The sequence below is a fragment of the Coturnix japonica genome, chromosome 8, assembly GCF_054131305.1.
Source record: "Coturnix japonica strain WE chromosome 8, WE-NBRP24, whole genome shotgun sequence".
In the NCBI taxonomy this organism is placed as follows: domain Eukaryota; kingdom Metazoa; phylum Chordata; class Aves; order Galliformes; family Phasianidae; genus Coturnix; species Coturnix japonica.
Window position 1 is genome coordinate 23,136,478 of NC_140670.1, and position 14,595 is coordinate 23,151,072.

A 14,595-nucleotide genomic window follows, 5' to 3' on the forward strand; every position below is an offset into this window, starting at 1 on the left:
TTTTTATATGCTTCTGCATCAAATGTAAATCAGAGCTCAAATGGCTGCTTTCAAAACCAGTCTGGTGAAGTAGCTATGAAATGCTGTTGTAAGTGGACTTCTTTCCTGGATTTTGTCCATAAGGTTCCTTAGCTTTTTGCTTAACGCTTGACTCTTTTCCTGACTTTTAAATATGGCGTTCTTTTCTCCCTCAGGCAGGGTGCACAAAAAATAATGTTCCTGACATGTACTCCTTAGCTTATTTTTATTTTTTTCCTCTCTGTCCATCAATGAAAGCATTGGATTCTATTTGACTTATATTTGGTTTCTGTATTAGTATGGCAAGAGGAAGGTTCTTATTCTGAAAAAAAAAAACCTAAAAAGTGTTCATTAGGAAGCCCATCGTAATAATTAGCAATTATGTGCATTTTTACTCTTTCAGTGTAGTAATTCTTATGCATTGTTGTGATGGTAACTATTTAATGAAGGTGTCTATCATCCTTTGTATTTTCATTCACTGATCTTTCATATGATCGCTTCTCTACAATCTACAGTCTAAGCTACTCTGCTCTCTTTAGTGAATCATTATTTATCCTCCTTTAGTGGAAAAAAATAATTGTGATTACCTGCTTATTCAGGTCAAGTTTGGGATCCACAGTTTGTGATCAGATATTTTCCTTTTTTTTCTTTTTTTTTTTTCTTTTTTTTTTAAAGTTGATGTTTTAGAATTTAACTGGATTTCACAGCAGAGGGGTAAATGCAGGGCTTCTTTGGAAATGTTGTGTTTCTATCTATTCTATCATACAAATGACATCCAAAAGCATGTTCAAAGTCAAGCTTTGCTTCATAAATAACCTAAGGCCATTCTTAATGAAAGCTGCTTATGTGTCGATTTTGTTGAGCCAGCTCAGTGGCAATGCTTCCAGTAGACTGTTTTTAAGTTAAATATGTACATATCTGTAAGTTTTAGTCATGAAAATAACCACACTAGGTATCAGATTGAAATAAAATGTTTCCCACATAAGCAATCCGGAAAGATTAAATTTATACTTGGTTACATGTGATTTTAGCTGTAGCTTCAGCTTCTTATCATTGAAGTCTGGAGTTGTCACCCTTGATTAAACTCATAAACTCTGCCCCATCCCAATAATCTTAAGATGATGATTTAATCACATTCATTTCCTTCTTTCTGATTCAGGTCCTCCAGCACATGAAAGATGTTGAAATACGGGAAGTGAAGATCTGTGACTGTGAGAGGAAAATAGAAGAGTCTGAGCTTAAATTAAAACAGCAACAAAACATCTGTGAAACTGTGAGAACAGAGAGGAACCTGTACAGTAAAAATCTGCTTGAAGCAAAGGTAAAATACTTCTATCTTGTGTTTCCATCTCTGCTTATATCAGGTGTTGTTGTTGTTCCCTGATCTACTTTCATTTTGTTAAAGGCAAAGCTTGCTGGCTTAATTGCAGAAATGATTTCTGAACTCTTCTGGGGGGGATGAATGTTTTTGGTTCCTGCATGTTTATCTGGACATTATGGATTTGGGCAGGCAATAGGAATTCAGAGTCGTTGTATGGCAATACTCTAACTTCAAACTGTGCACAAAATCACGATGTAATGGAACTATGGATTTGTATATATATCAGGAAAGAAACTTCTTCCTTTCCTTCTTGAATCCACTCAATCCTATTCCTTTAGAAGTTGTATGGTCTGCATGAGAAATAGAGTGTAATGGGAATAAGATTGCCTTCTTAGCCCTGTGTGCGTGTAAGCAGTAGTGTGAATTGCAATTTAGAAAGCAGACGGAACACTTTCTCAGCTGAAGGAGAATCTTATGGCAGAATAAGATGCTTCCACCTTGTTCCTTTCAGTGGGTGTCATTTACCTCAGATAATGAATCATTCCATTCATAACTTTTCCTTGGGGATCTCACTAATGATACTAGAGGAAGAGAACAGATCACTTGAGAATACACTTTGTTATTCTGATATCAAGATCTACAATACTATACAAGTCCTGTTGTGCCTGACAGAGACTGGGACCTTGGATAAATGTATCCTGTTTACAGGATTGGTTATTTCAGAATAATGTATTTATAATATAATCATAGTAGATTACACTTTATGCTATGATATGAATAGCTAAGAGTTTTGCTTGAGAAGCATATGGGAATAAAATGTCCAAATCCCTCTCTATTTGATGACTGATTTGATTGGGAATTAACTACTTTATCAAGTGAGTGAAATGCTTTGCTTGTCCACTACCTCCCTCTCTTGCCATTAGCATACCTTCTAGAAGTGATGCTGCGGTTTTTGCTCCCCCTTAGGAAAAATAATAGTTAAAAATAAATGCAATTCAATATTTTTGACAAATATCTATCCAGTGTAAATTCTCTTAGGAAGAATTGTTCAGTTATAAAAAGAAGCAATGAACTAGTCAGTTTCTTCAGGATTTGAGTGCTACATGGTGGTATAAACAATGCCATTCAAGTTTCAAGTTATTAGAGGCCATTATTTGTACTTCAGCTTACTTAGCTTACCATAATTTTTCAGCAAGTCCTTTTGTGAAGTAAAACAAATTTGCACAAACATGTACAGGTAAAGCTAGATAAAGGTATTTTGGGATTGCTTGATGCAGAAAGGTCCCCATCTTGCTAATGATCTCCATGCTGGCAGGCATTCAGAATGATACAAATATATTTTTCTTTTGTTGTCGGGAGCTCATTTGTTTGCACAAGTTGATTAGGAAACCTGTTTACAAAAAAAAAAAAATAAAAAAATATTGTTGTGTTACTGTTCTTCATCAAATAGAGAAGTAGGATTGTATTTGGGTGTATATCTGGGCAGTACATTTTAAATCTATCAAATCCTTTGTATTAGCTAAGAGACTTATGGGCTATTAACCTGCTGTTAACAGGACATTTGCCGGAGTGTCTGAATGTGCAGGTAGGTGAGCCTACTGGCATACTATTGTATTTATTTCCGGCTCATTCGATTGTCTTTTGGGACCACCAAGTAAGTGTGGAGTCCATGTTTGTTTGTTTTAAGGCCTGTCAGACTGGTAATCAGTACTTTCTCACTACCATTTGCAGAGTGTCATGACTTAAGATCTTACTTGACTATGTCAAACACATCATGAAAGAAAATGCTGCTCATCTGTCAAGTAAATCCAAGCATATGGCGTGCTGTGCTGTAAGAGCTCTAAATTTGATATGGTTTTGTACTGAAAAAATATATTCACATGAAATGTTACTTTGTCTTCTCTGTGAGGTGTGACCTTCTGGCAGAGGTCAAACAGCTCGTAAAGCTACTTTTGCTAGATTCATAAGAGCATGTCTGTCTATGCATTGGATTTACTATCTCTGACTTCATGTCACAGCATATACCATCACTGCAGTCAGACAATAAAACAGTTCCTTAGTGTAGCATGAACAGGCAGTTTGTGTTGTGAGTGGCCAGGGTGGCCTCATGTCTCTGCAGTGCTAGCAGGCATATTGCTTTGTTTTGAACCTAAAATTTATGCCAAATATTCTCATACCAGGGAATTTTTCATCTCTGAGCACACTTTTTGTACTTGTGTTTCTGTAAGCTAACAAAAAAGCAAAATGGAGATAAGCTATACTCATAGCTGTATTTGTATCTTCTTCATAGCTGTATTCATTTTCATAAAGACTTCTCTCCAAACACTAGTGCCCAGATGTTTACAACTTTATTGAAAAACACAGTGCTAGAAGCATGGAAACAAATGAATAGAATCAAAATCTTCTTATTAATTTGGATTGCCTGCTAGTTCTTGTTTTGTGTCAATTTGTTCATGTGTTCATTTGTTCAAATGAAATGGCTTATTATACTCATTTTTAATGACCATTGTTGTTATCCATGGAGACCTTTTTCTAGTAATGTCATGCATAAACTAAAAAAAATATCATTTAATTAAACTGTTTTGTTCTGTTGTATTCAAAAGTAATGTCTTGTGGTATGTACAACACATCTCTCAAGTACTGTAATTTCATTTTCCAGTATCAAAATGGCCTGAACTCCTTCACAAAAGCTTACCCTTTTTTGGTTCTTTTTGCAATCACTTTCTGTCCTATTAGGATGAGATAACAGAATTGAAGAAAAGACTGAAAACTGAGACACATCAGGGGGATCAGCTGAAAGAAGAGATTGGAAAGAAAGCAGATGCTCTGGCAAAAGCACATCTGGAACATCAGCAACTAGAGAGGGAGAAGGAATCATTGAAGGTAAGAGTCCTTACATGTACACCTTATTACAAAGGACTGCTCCCATGATTTTGGATACTTCATTGGTCTGTGGGAGTTATTTTGCTGTATTCTATAAAAACTGAAGACCAGTTGAAGTGTTTATCAGGTCTATCTTTTATACAAGTCTTCCATGTATCTGACAAAATTCATCTTTGTGCTTATAGCTAGAAAGGTCCTAGACTGTCTTGAGAAGTTTTACATTTCTTGGTGACTCCATGTTTTTACTACTAAGTTGCATTGCATAAGCATGGATCTGGGGGTTAACCTGTTTGTTCTGAACTTGTATGATGTAGACCTTTGTAATTCAATATGTCCTTTCTTTAAACTTCTCTCTCTCTGTTGGTTTTAAAGTGCAAACCCAATTAGATTATTCTTCACAATCCTGATCTTGAAATCTGACCTTGAAGTTCTGTTCTTTCTTCTCAGCCCTGACTGCGTCCCATTTTTAGATATACTATTAAATATGTGGTGATACCTCAGTACAATTTGTTGCTCTCTCAAAAGATGGAAGGAGTCCAGAGCAACTTATTTTTCTCTTCACTGGGCACAAACAACAAACAAAAACACATCAAACACCCCCTCCAAAACCTCTGTTATTTCCACAATGTTTTCTTTTGGTAGCTTATTGCTGTGCTGCAATGACTTCTTAGGTCTTCAGCCCCTCTCAGCAATGCTGCAGTTAAGGCAAGATGTCAATAAAGTTTCGTAAAAAAAAGTGATGAATTTGGTTTTTTTCTATCTGATCTGCCTCAGAGTGGCTCTATCAGTGATGAAAGAGTCAAGTAGTGCCTCATTTTCCACGTGCAGCTTTCTGCCTTAACTAGTCGCCAATTCTGTCTCATCACCTCAGAATTGTCTGCCATTCATTTGACAAACATAGGATTGCTACATGGTTTACCCCCCTCAATTATTCACCAGGAAGTGTGTCCACATACTGACATCACATTAGTGAATAGCTTTAGGGCTTTGCGGTCTTCTACCTGAGTGTGTCTGCTGAATACTAAAGCAGAGGATTCTGAGAGGAGGCTGACTGACACTGGCACAAAAGTACCCAATTATTTGTGTAGCAAGGCAGCTTCAATTTGTCCCGCTTGCACTGATGTGAGGGAAGCAAGCTGTTTCCAGGAAATCAGTTTAAAGAATGCACTAAAGCATGGAGGAGTGAGATTCATAGGAATGAGATTATAGAGACATCGGACTTATGTTTAGCTCTGCTGTCAGAAAGGTCTTAAAGCTGTGTGATCATGGCAAATGAATCATGGGACATCTGATCCAAGCTCCATTAAAGCCAGTACAATGCCATCTTTTGGTTTCAGTTACTTGTTGGAAAATATATATCTGAAAGCTGTAAGAAATATGGCTGTCCAGGCTTGAGATGCTGTCAAGATCTTACGCCCCTTTATTTTTTTTTCAGCATTTTCTAGAAATCTGGATGTGAGACTTTTGATTTACTGTTGGTGTTATTTCAGCATTCTTTGTGCAGTTCATTTTATGTCTTCTAAAAATCTGTATTTTTCTCCCATCTTTACAGCAAATACAAAAAGGCCTTTTCACTTACTGCAGTACATCAGAACCTAAACAGGAATTTGGTTTAAGTTCAGTTTGAGATGTTAGCATATAAATGTTTTGTATAAATTTTTCCTTCTTGCTGACTATCCTTCAGTTTTTTGCGGACTCTCTGAACCAACCTTAAATGAGAAATGCTCATTTAGAACAGTTTCAGTACTGACACTTATTCTGGTCTTACTGTGTTTATTCATTTCTTTTTCTCTTTATGTAGATCCTGATGCTGTGATCTTAAATATATTGAACCTCAGAGAAAATCCTGTTAGTTTGTGGGGCACATGTGTGGCTTAAAGTATTTATGTTCTTCACTGTGCAAGGTTGTTGAGATCTACTTTAACTTTGTACATTTCAGCAAGATTTGTTCACATAAACGTTTGCTGCCAACATCTGCTGCCACTCCTTATTTACAGCTCATAATTTTTGTGACATAAGGAGAACGTAGAATTTTGATATATTAAAAAAAATATTATCCAGCAGCGTGTAATGCATGAGCAGTTTTACATCTGTAGACAGCTTTTGCACACTCTTGATCGCATTTCAATATGAAGTGGCTTGCATTTTTGTTCAGCTGATGGATTCTAATAAACATCCAACACTGAGTAAGAGAGAGATGAAAGTTGCACTTATAGGAAAATGAGAATTTTATTAAAGAAAATAAGAATTGAACATGTTATTTTATTATGATGATGGAACTGTTTTTCTGTCTTTAATCGATAGTTTTAGGTGCAGCCTTCATCACAGCCTCATTCTTTCAGCATTCAACGATGCTGTTTGTTTCTGAGAAGGCTGCATGAATGTTACCCTTTATAAGAGTCAGAGCTCTGAAAGTGTGTTCTAGTCAAGGCTTGAAAGTTTTCACCTCTGTGAAAACAAACTGTAGTCACCTGGCTTCATTCTATCTGTTGTTAATTGCCCATTACTGCTAAAAAATTCTAATAATCCAAGAAGATCTCAGAATTTTTTTTTTCCCTCTACTGATGTCTTGAATTACAGAATTCATGACAGTAGCATAGAATTACTGGATAATTTCCTAGATTTGTGTTAGTGGTGTGTGATCACTGTGACAACGCATTACTTAAATTTTGCTTAGGGGCAGTCTTTCTTTTTTCAGTCTTCTACCTTTCCACTAAAAATGCTAATACTCTTTAATTTTGCTCTTTTGTGCCTAACTGCCTTGTTCTCCATGTATTCTTTCATTCCAGTCTGAAGCATATCCTGACTAGATAACAATTTGTATAGTGTAGATCATTGCCCTTTCTATCAAGATGTGCTATTCTTTCTCACCACCCAGCCTTGCTTTGAACTTATATCTGCTAGATTATTTAACAAAATAACTACTCAATTGATAAACTCTCCATATATGACCTTTTAAGAAAATACTAAATGAAACTTCTCTGAATTATGACTTGAACCATTATTATGGATAAAAATCCTTCTGAATTTATGTTGTTTATAACAATACACTGTTTATAACAATATACCTTTTGCAACATTTGGTTATGGGTCTTCATCTTGCTTGTCTTAGTGATTTATTATCAAAGACTAACAAAATTGCACTTGTTAGGAAATGAAATTAATGTAAGGAGTACAAACTCATACTTGTAATCCCAGGTGTATAAAATGGTAATTTGTTACTAAGCACAGTTTACTTATGTTATGACTCCACCAGACTGAACTGTCGAAGATGAAAAAACAAGCTCTGGAGACCAAGAAATTCATAGAAAATCAGGAGGCAGAAGAAAGAAAGCTCCTAAATATAATTGCTGAGGCTGATGCTGAGAGACTGAAGCAGAAGAAGGAATACGAACAGGTAGGAATCTCACATTTGACCTTTCCAACACACTGAGTCCTGTTCCCTCAGTTCAGTGCATTTTTAAGATCAAGATCCTCACCTATTGTATGTGTGGTATTTCTAAAGCTTCATAGTACTATTGAAATATTTTAAGATAGTGAAGTGAGTGGAATGATATACTTTATGCATTTTTCAGGACACTAATTGAAGAAGCTGCTAGGCCATTGCTATTTGTGTTTTTGTTTGTTTGTTTTCATTAATAACAGTGAAACGTCTTAATGCATGTGATTTTCATTGATGAAAATATAATAATGATGCTTTGAAGCTGTGCTGAGGAGCTGTAACTGAGATTATTGCTTTGGCCTGTATCCTTAGGTTATCAATGAGAGAGATGTCCTTGGGTCCCAACTTGTTCGACGCAATGATGAAGTGGCTCTTCTCTACGAAAAGATCAAAATCCAGCAATCCATCTTAAACAAGGGTGAGAGTCAGTACAGGCAGAGAATGGAAGACATCCGGCTTCTCAAGATGGAGATCAGAAAACTTCGTCGTGAGAAGGGAATACTTGGTAAAACTGTGGCAAACGTAGAGGAGCTCAGGTAGAAAATCTGATTGAATACGTTTTTGTAGCAACTGCATACATAATTCTGCATTTTAGACAGAATTATTTTCATGTGTGATAAAGATTTGTATCAAGAAACATACCTTGGAGAAGGGGATTATTTGTTTTGACCTCATAGACTCTGGATTAAGATCACAAAGGAGCTAATCAGTGAAAATTAAAATATAAGATAGATAAAAGGGGGGGAAAAACATCCTGTCCTAAGCTGAAGTAGTTTCCAGATTTCACCTTGTACTTTGAGTTACTGCCCGCAGAATAAACTTGACAGAGAGCAGCAAAGATGATGTTCATAGTTCAGTGAGCTACTTAGTAGTACCTAGGGCCCAAATTAGTGGAACTGCTTTTTATTAGGCAATCTGCAGAGGATGGGGAGCAATTGACATATTTATAACAAACTCCTACTCATTTTCAGAGCTTTTTAGTTCCAGATTTATATATAGGCTTGCTCTGAGAGAAAGATTTAGTTAAATTTTCATTGAAGGCTGTGTTTCTTTAAAGCGGGATTTTAATAGCCCTGGCCTGATTTATTTCCTCCTGTTCTGGCTTAATGCTTGCCTTCTTTTTTTTAACCCTCCCAAGCTTAAGGTATATTCTTTACTGACATGAAGCTATTGTGATTTCCTGTAGAATCAGACTTGGTTTGTAAGAAGCAGTAAGTATGTTGTCAGCAGAGAACCATTGTACTCTTTTGTATAGATATCACAGTTTTGAGTGAGTCATTTAGGTTAACTATATGAGTATAATTCCATGGCCTTCACTGGAGCAAATTTACTTCAGTCTGTGGTCAGTCCATTGACTCCAGTGAAATTATGCCAGCTTGATTTGGTGTGAGATAAGGAAAAGAACTGGGCACAAAACGCTAGCAACTGCAGTTTTCATTGACTGACTGCAGACTGGAATAGGATTTGAATTCTTTGCCCAAATGCATTCAGCTGAAAGCCTGTTGCTGCACTGAAACTCAGTAAAGGCATTGAGGTATAGTGCTATACATGCCATGATGGGTGGATCAATTCTTGCTAACTACAGCAGCAATCACATAATTCAGTGAAGTCCAAAACTATCATGAGAACTGTCTGTTGAAAGAGACCATTTATCAGCTGTGCTGCTAATTAGCTTTCTTGATTTGCCAATTGGAGATGTTCTTTTTTTCCTTTTCCATAACCTTGTCCAACCTCACAGTTTAAAAAAAAAAAAAAAGACTTTTTTTTTGTCTAACAAGCTAAATTCAATGCTGAAGTTGGCACGAAAACATTCAGTGTAGTTAAGGATATGGTGATTCTCCACTTCCTTTCCCCTTCAAGTACTTACATGATCCACCTACCAAAATGATAAGGGTTGGATCCTTGCAGAATATGACTTTTTGTTTCCTTCTTCTTAACTCCTTGACCCCATTATTTGAATCTTAGTTGTCAAAGTATCTTTGGACCACTCGATTAATTTTAAACTCAGCAACAAATAGCGTATGGAGTCTCTTGAGGAGAGGAAGCAAAAGAAACCAAAGTTGGGTTCTCCAAAGGACTGTGTTCTTTGTAATTAGGTCTTACAATGTGTTTTCTTTACAGGATGGTGTGAGCCATGTTGTTTTAAAACCTTCTTCCAAGCACAAAGTGTCAGATTTAATACAGAGGCAATTCTGTAACTCTGATTTGTAGGTTACTGGAGATGAATTAACTGGCTGTAATGTACACAGAAAAAAATGAGTTGTGAACAAGGTTTCCTGAGAACTGATGAATAGTCCCATTTTTGATTCATTCTTATTTAAGTGAATGAAGTGTTACCTGTGTAATCCTATAGGAGCTCCTATATAGTGTTCTAAGCTGATAATTTTGGGCATCACTTCACCATTGTTGTAATGAGTGGAAGAATGGTTTGTTCATGTTAATGTTTGTTTCACTGTGCAGTTATTTTGCTTCTTTTTCTCCTTTTTGTTTTATTCTGATCTGAAGACTGGAAGTTCATCACATGAGGAAGGACCTATTAAGAGAACAGACTCGGTGCAAAGTTTTGGAAGAAGAACTGGAGAATCCCTTGAATGTTCACAGATGGAGAAAACTGGAGGTAATGTCTCAGTATTGGGTTACTAAAACCCGTATTTCCAAATCAGTGACACAGCATAAAGCCTATTTACTTTACTGTTATGCAAATTATGTGGAAGGGCAGGCAGACTGAAATTTCCATAGTACCAAAGGAGTAGTTAACTGCTGAATGGCTTCCGTGCACAATGCAATCAGTGTTATTTTTGTGTCATTTTCTCAATGAAAAATTGCAGAGGGAATTGTAAAGAGCCAGTAGAATGCTAAAGTGAGTAAGAATGCACAAGGTGGATTTAGAAGGAGGTGGTTCCCTAACATGGATGAGGTGAAAGAGGATGATGGGGGAAAGGTATAATCCTGCTCTTACTGATTAGATTTAAATGGCAAGAAAGAATTACTAGGGCTGATAGGGCATATGGACTGGGAAACAGACAGACCTGAAATCACCTGTCACATTTTTCACCAAATCTGTGAAAAAAAAATACACATAAGCATTGGTGGGCTTCCAAAGGTTGTCATTCTGGGTAATGTGAGGTCAGCTGTTACATAAATAGCAAATCTAGATTTTCACACTACTTGAACCTACCAAATGAAGTGGAAAAATAATAAATCTGTCAAGCATAGACCAAATACATGAGCTTTGGTTGGCATCACTGCGTATTTTCAAAGTAAGTGACAGCCAGCTGAGATTTCTTTGTTGCATGAATCTCCAATCTGATGCCAGCCTGAGTAGCTTAGCTGCTCTAATAATGAGTGTTAACACATTAGTCCCTCCAGAGTAGAGCTGATTATGCTTACTAGCATAGTAGTTAATTTCTGTCCTTTCCATGCTGAGCTTAAAGTTTGAATAGTGTGATTAGCTTTTCTCATGGAAGGAAGATAAGTGAAGGATGCTGTCCTCAAAGACATCTAGGCACAGTCTCTAGTAGTGCCATAGAACAAAGGCAAGTCAGGCCAGTGGAAACATCCTGTGTTGGGAGAATGAATTTATGAGGCTGATAATGGGAAATGATTTCTTTCCATTCTAGGTCAGTGAAACACAGGAAAAACCACCAGATGGCTGAATTCATATGAAATAATCCTGATGGGGTTTTGGTTCAATTCCTAATGAACAAACACCCTCACATCACTACTGTTGTCTCAGATTGGCACCATTTTTGGGCAGTGTTATGGAACAGTCACAGTCTGAGTGGTTCTTGGGCCTAAATTACTTTTTAGCTTGGTTTCTCAGTAAATGATGCATTGCGAGTACTGTACGTATATCTGTGTTATCGTGTCTCAGTTACACTTGAATTGATAAGTTGATTTAGGTAAAATCTGATAAAGGGTAAAGAGCCATGGGATATCAAGGTTCTCATACATTCAAGCAAATAAGCAGAGTAGATCTTTTCTGAGGTATTTGCTGTGTTCAGTCTCATTGATGAATGAGATTCCACAAATGCAGACATTTTAAAGCCTTATAATAATGTCAGTGTAGTCCAATAATTTATCTGAACTTTTCAACCAGTTTCAAAAACTATATTATGATTTTTGTTCAAGAGAGGAAACAAAAATAAATTGTTTTTAAACAAATAAAACAATAAAATATCCTAATGATATCCTAAAATATCATTTGTTGCTCTTTGAGGTTTTTAAAACGGTGGGAAGTGCTTACACTGCTCTCTGTATATTAAGAGGCAATTTCAGGTTCTGCTAAAATGAATGACACTATAACTGCCTTTTTCTTCCTTGTCACGTGGTTCTGCCAGTGTGTTGGTTTGGGGGTTACATTCTGAAGGACTCCTACTTATACTAGATGCTTTGATAAGTATTTAGAAGTTTAGTAGTGCTAAACATGAGCATATTCTGACTGTTCTTCAAGAGGCAGAGATTCAAGCAGTTCTGAATCTGAAATACTTACCCTAGGAAACAACTAATACAGTTCATCCTTCCTCTCTGCGTCTAATTTTGTGTTTGTTACTTTTTGACACTTAGATATTGTGTTTTTAATTTGCAAGAGAGAAACACAAGTTACAACACAATTTTTGAGACTGCTTTGCTTTTGTCTAGGCCAGTGACCCAAGTACCTATGAACTGATCCAGAAAATACACAGGCTACAGAAGCAGCTTATCAGCAAGACAGGTGAAGTGATAGAAAAAGAACTGCTCCTACAGGTACTGCAACATTGGTAGACTGTTCTATCTTGTTAATGTATTTGACTTAGCCTGCATTCTCTGTCTGCTCAGATGTGTTTCCAGAATGTTTCCTAGATGCATTCTTGAATTTCTTTTTCATGCTCCTTATAGAGCTTTAGATGGCAGCACTGACTCACTGAAAGGGAACAAATAGCATCTGATACCTGGATAACTCTGGAAAATAAAATTAAAGGTTTGCCTTAGTATATTCATATTTTAGATTAGTCTTAAGTCAGTATTATATTTTTTGCACGGCTTTTTTTTTTTTTAATTTCCACTTCAGCCATGTCTGTTACAACCAAGACATGAAGGAAAACCTGTTTGATTTCATCTGTGGTTAGGTTGTCTTTTTGGTGGACAGAATCCATATGGAGTTTGTAAGAATTAGAATCATGAAATCACAGAATTGTTAAAATTGGGAAAGATTCTTTAGATCATCAAATACATCCAACCCCCTACATTACTAATGTCCTCAAGAGCCACATCCAGATGTCCTTTTGTTAACGTAAACAAATGTAGTAAAATAGAGCTTCAAATTTGCTGTGCTGTACCCATACACAAACCCAGTTCTACCTGTGTGATTTTTATTATAGACTCTGTTGCTTATCTTGCTTTATCCCTAGTGTGCTCCCATTTAACTATAATCCTTAGTAAAAAGTGAAGAGCTGTGGTATAGAAATGCTGAATTACTCACCCAGGAAAATATTTTAAATAGGTATTTGAGCCTAAGTTACTATAGTAGCCATTGGCACAATCTTTCTGTGCAGCAGTCCCTCCTACAACAATGCTTATTTATTTTCCTAGATCTGCGTCAGAGTTGGACTTACATACTTAAGTATTGTATCTGGAAGTATTGCTGAGATCCTTTGTGTCTTAATTCATGCATCATTTTCCTGTGCAAGAATGCTGAAATGAAGATCTCCTTTAGTGAGACTGATTGTAAAGAAAAGGCCAAAAATACCATGCTCTACATTATAATTAGGGCTTTACTGTCAACATTTCTGTGTATTTTTTCTGGTTTGCCACATTGTATTTTAGTCAAACACTAAATCTGAAACAATTCTTTCATAGCAGGGGGTGGGTGAGGAGATATAATGAGGACATCACTGATGATTTCCTGTAAGGGCAATAGGTCCAACTGGGTAGGCTTTTGGGTGTAGGGCTCTTTAGTTGAGTGTACTATTTGAGCTGCTTCTACTAAGTGGCTGGATAATGCTGGACAAGTCATTTTAGTGCTCTTTGAACTAGTTATCCTGTATACGGTTAACATGGTCTAACAGCCCCAGGCATCCATTTGCACTATAGCTGCAATGGTTGTTGGCCACATCTGTGCCTCAAAGTGGAAGGGATTTTCTTTCCAGGTAGTCAGTACAGTTCAGTCTCTGCCCACATTCAGGGATGGGGGAACTACTAAAGACTGGTGCTCTTCCTAGTTAGGTCATCCACACCTGTATTCAGAGTCAGAGACTGCAAGAGCTTAGGGGTACAAACTTATGAGGTTGTCTTTGCTTGCATAAATCATACTTCTCTCTCAAAGTTGTCCTCATCCATATTTTATCCTGTGCAAGGGCATAGCCATTACATGCATCTGCTTTAAAATAATTTCAATCTTTTGCTATATGTAATAGTTTTTTAGGTATGTGGAAAATAGGATATTTTTAATAAGTAAAACTTGTGAGCACCTCTGTCTTTGATTTCTGTGTGTGCATATGACATAGCTTATATTCACTTACATCAAAGTGTTGTAATAAAATGGTGTGGAAAAAGCTATGTGGATTGGATATTGAATGTTAAAAACACCTTTAGAATCTAGAAATAACATAGAGTGATTGAGCTCAGTGTCAGCAACCTGCAGTTTGATTTGTAGGCTATTCAATTCGCTGCATCCTCATGCAGAGCCATAATGCTTGTGTAAGAAAAAATAATTCCATTTGTGTTATATGCAATATACTTTTGTCTTCTGACTGTTCCTTTGTAAATAAAAGCAAGTTTATATAGGGAACACGGACATAAGAATGGAAATTTTGCTAAGGAAGAATTGCATTACATGGAATCATATAGAAAAACATCTGCTTATCTAACCTGTTCCCGCTGTGTATTTGATGATATCCTTTTTAGTTAGCTTTTTCAATCTTTCTCACCTGCTAGATGCAGCTCTAAAGTA

At 36.5% G+C, this 14,595-nt stretch overlaps 1 protein-coding gene across 4 annotated transcripts in view; it reads left to right on the forward strand.

The window, feature by feature from the left end:
- CFAP58 (cilia and flagella associated protein 58) overlaps positions 1–14,595 on the forward strand; it is a 53,413-nt gene that overhangs the window by 18,737 nt on the left and 20,081 nt on the right. For 2 of the 4 annotated variants that reach the window (XM_032445428.2, XM_032445430.2), the window contains exons 10-15: positions 1,178–1,339; positions 4,076–4,222; positions 7,479–7,619; positions 7,977–8,200; positions 10,170–10,281; positions 12,306–12,410. In XM_032445428.2, coding sequence (XP_032301319.2) covers positions 1,178–1,339; positions 4,076–4,222; positions 7,479–7,619; positions 7,977–8,200; positions 10,170–10,281; positions 12,306–12,410 — 891 coding nt within the window. Of the gene's footprint in view, positions 1–1,177; positions 1,340–2,895; positions 2,994–4,075; positions 4,223–7,478; positions 7,620–7,976; positions 8,201–10,169; positions 10,282–12,305; positions 12,411–14,595 lie in introns of those variants that run through there. The other 2 variants (XR_014948923.1, XR_014948924.1) reach the window with 2 other exon arrangements.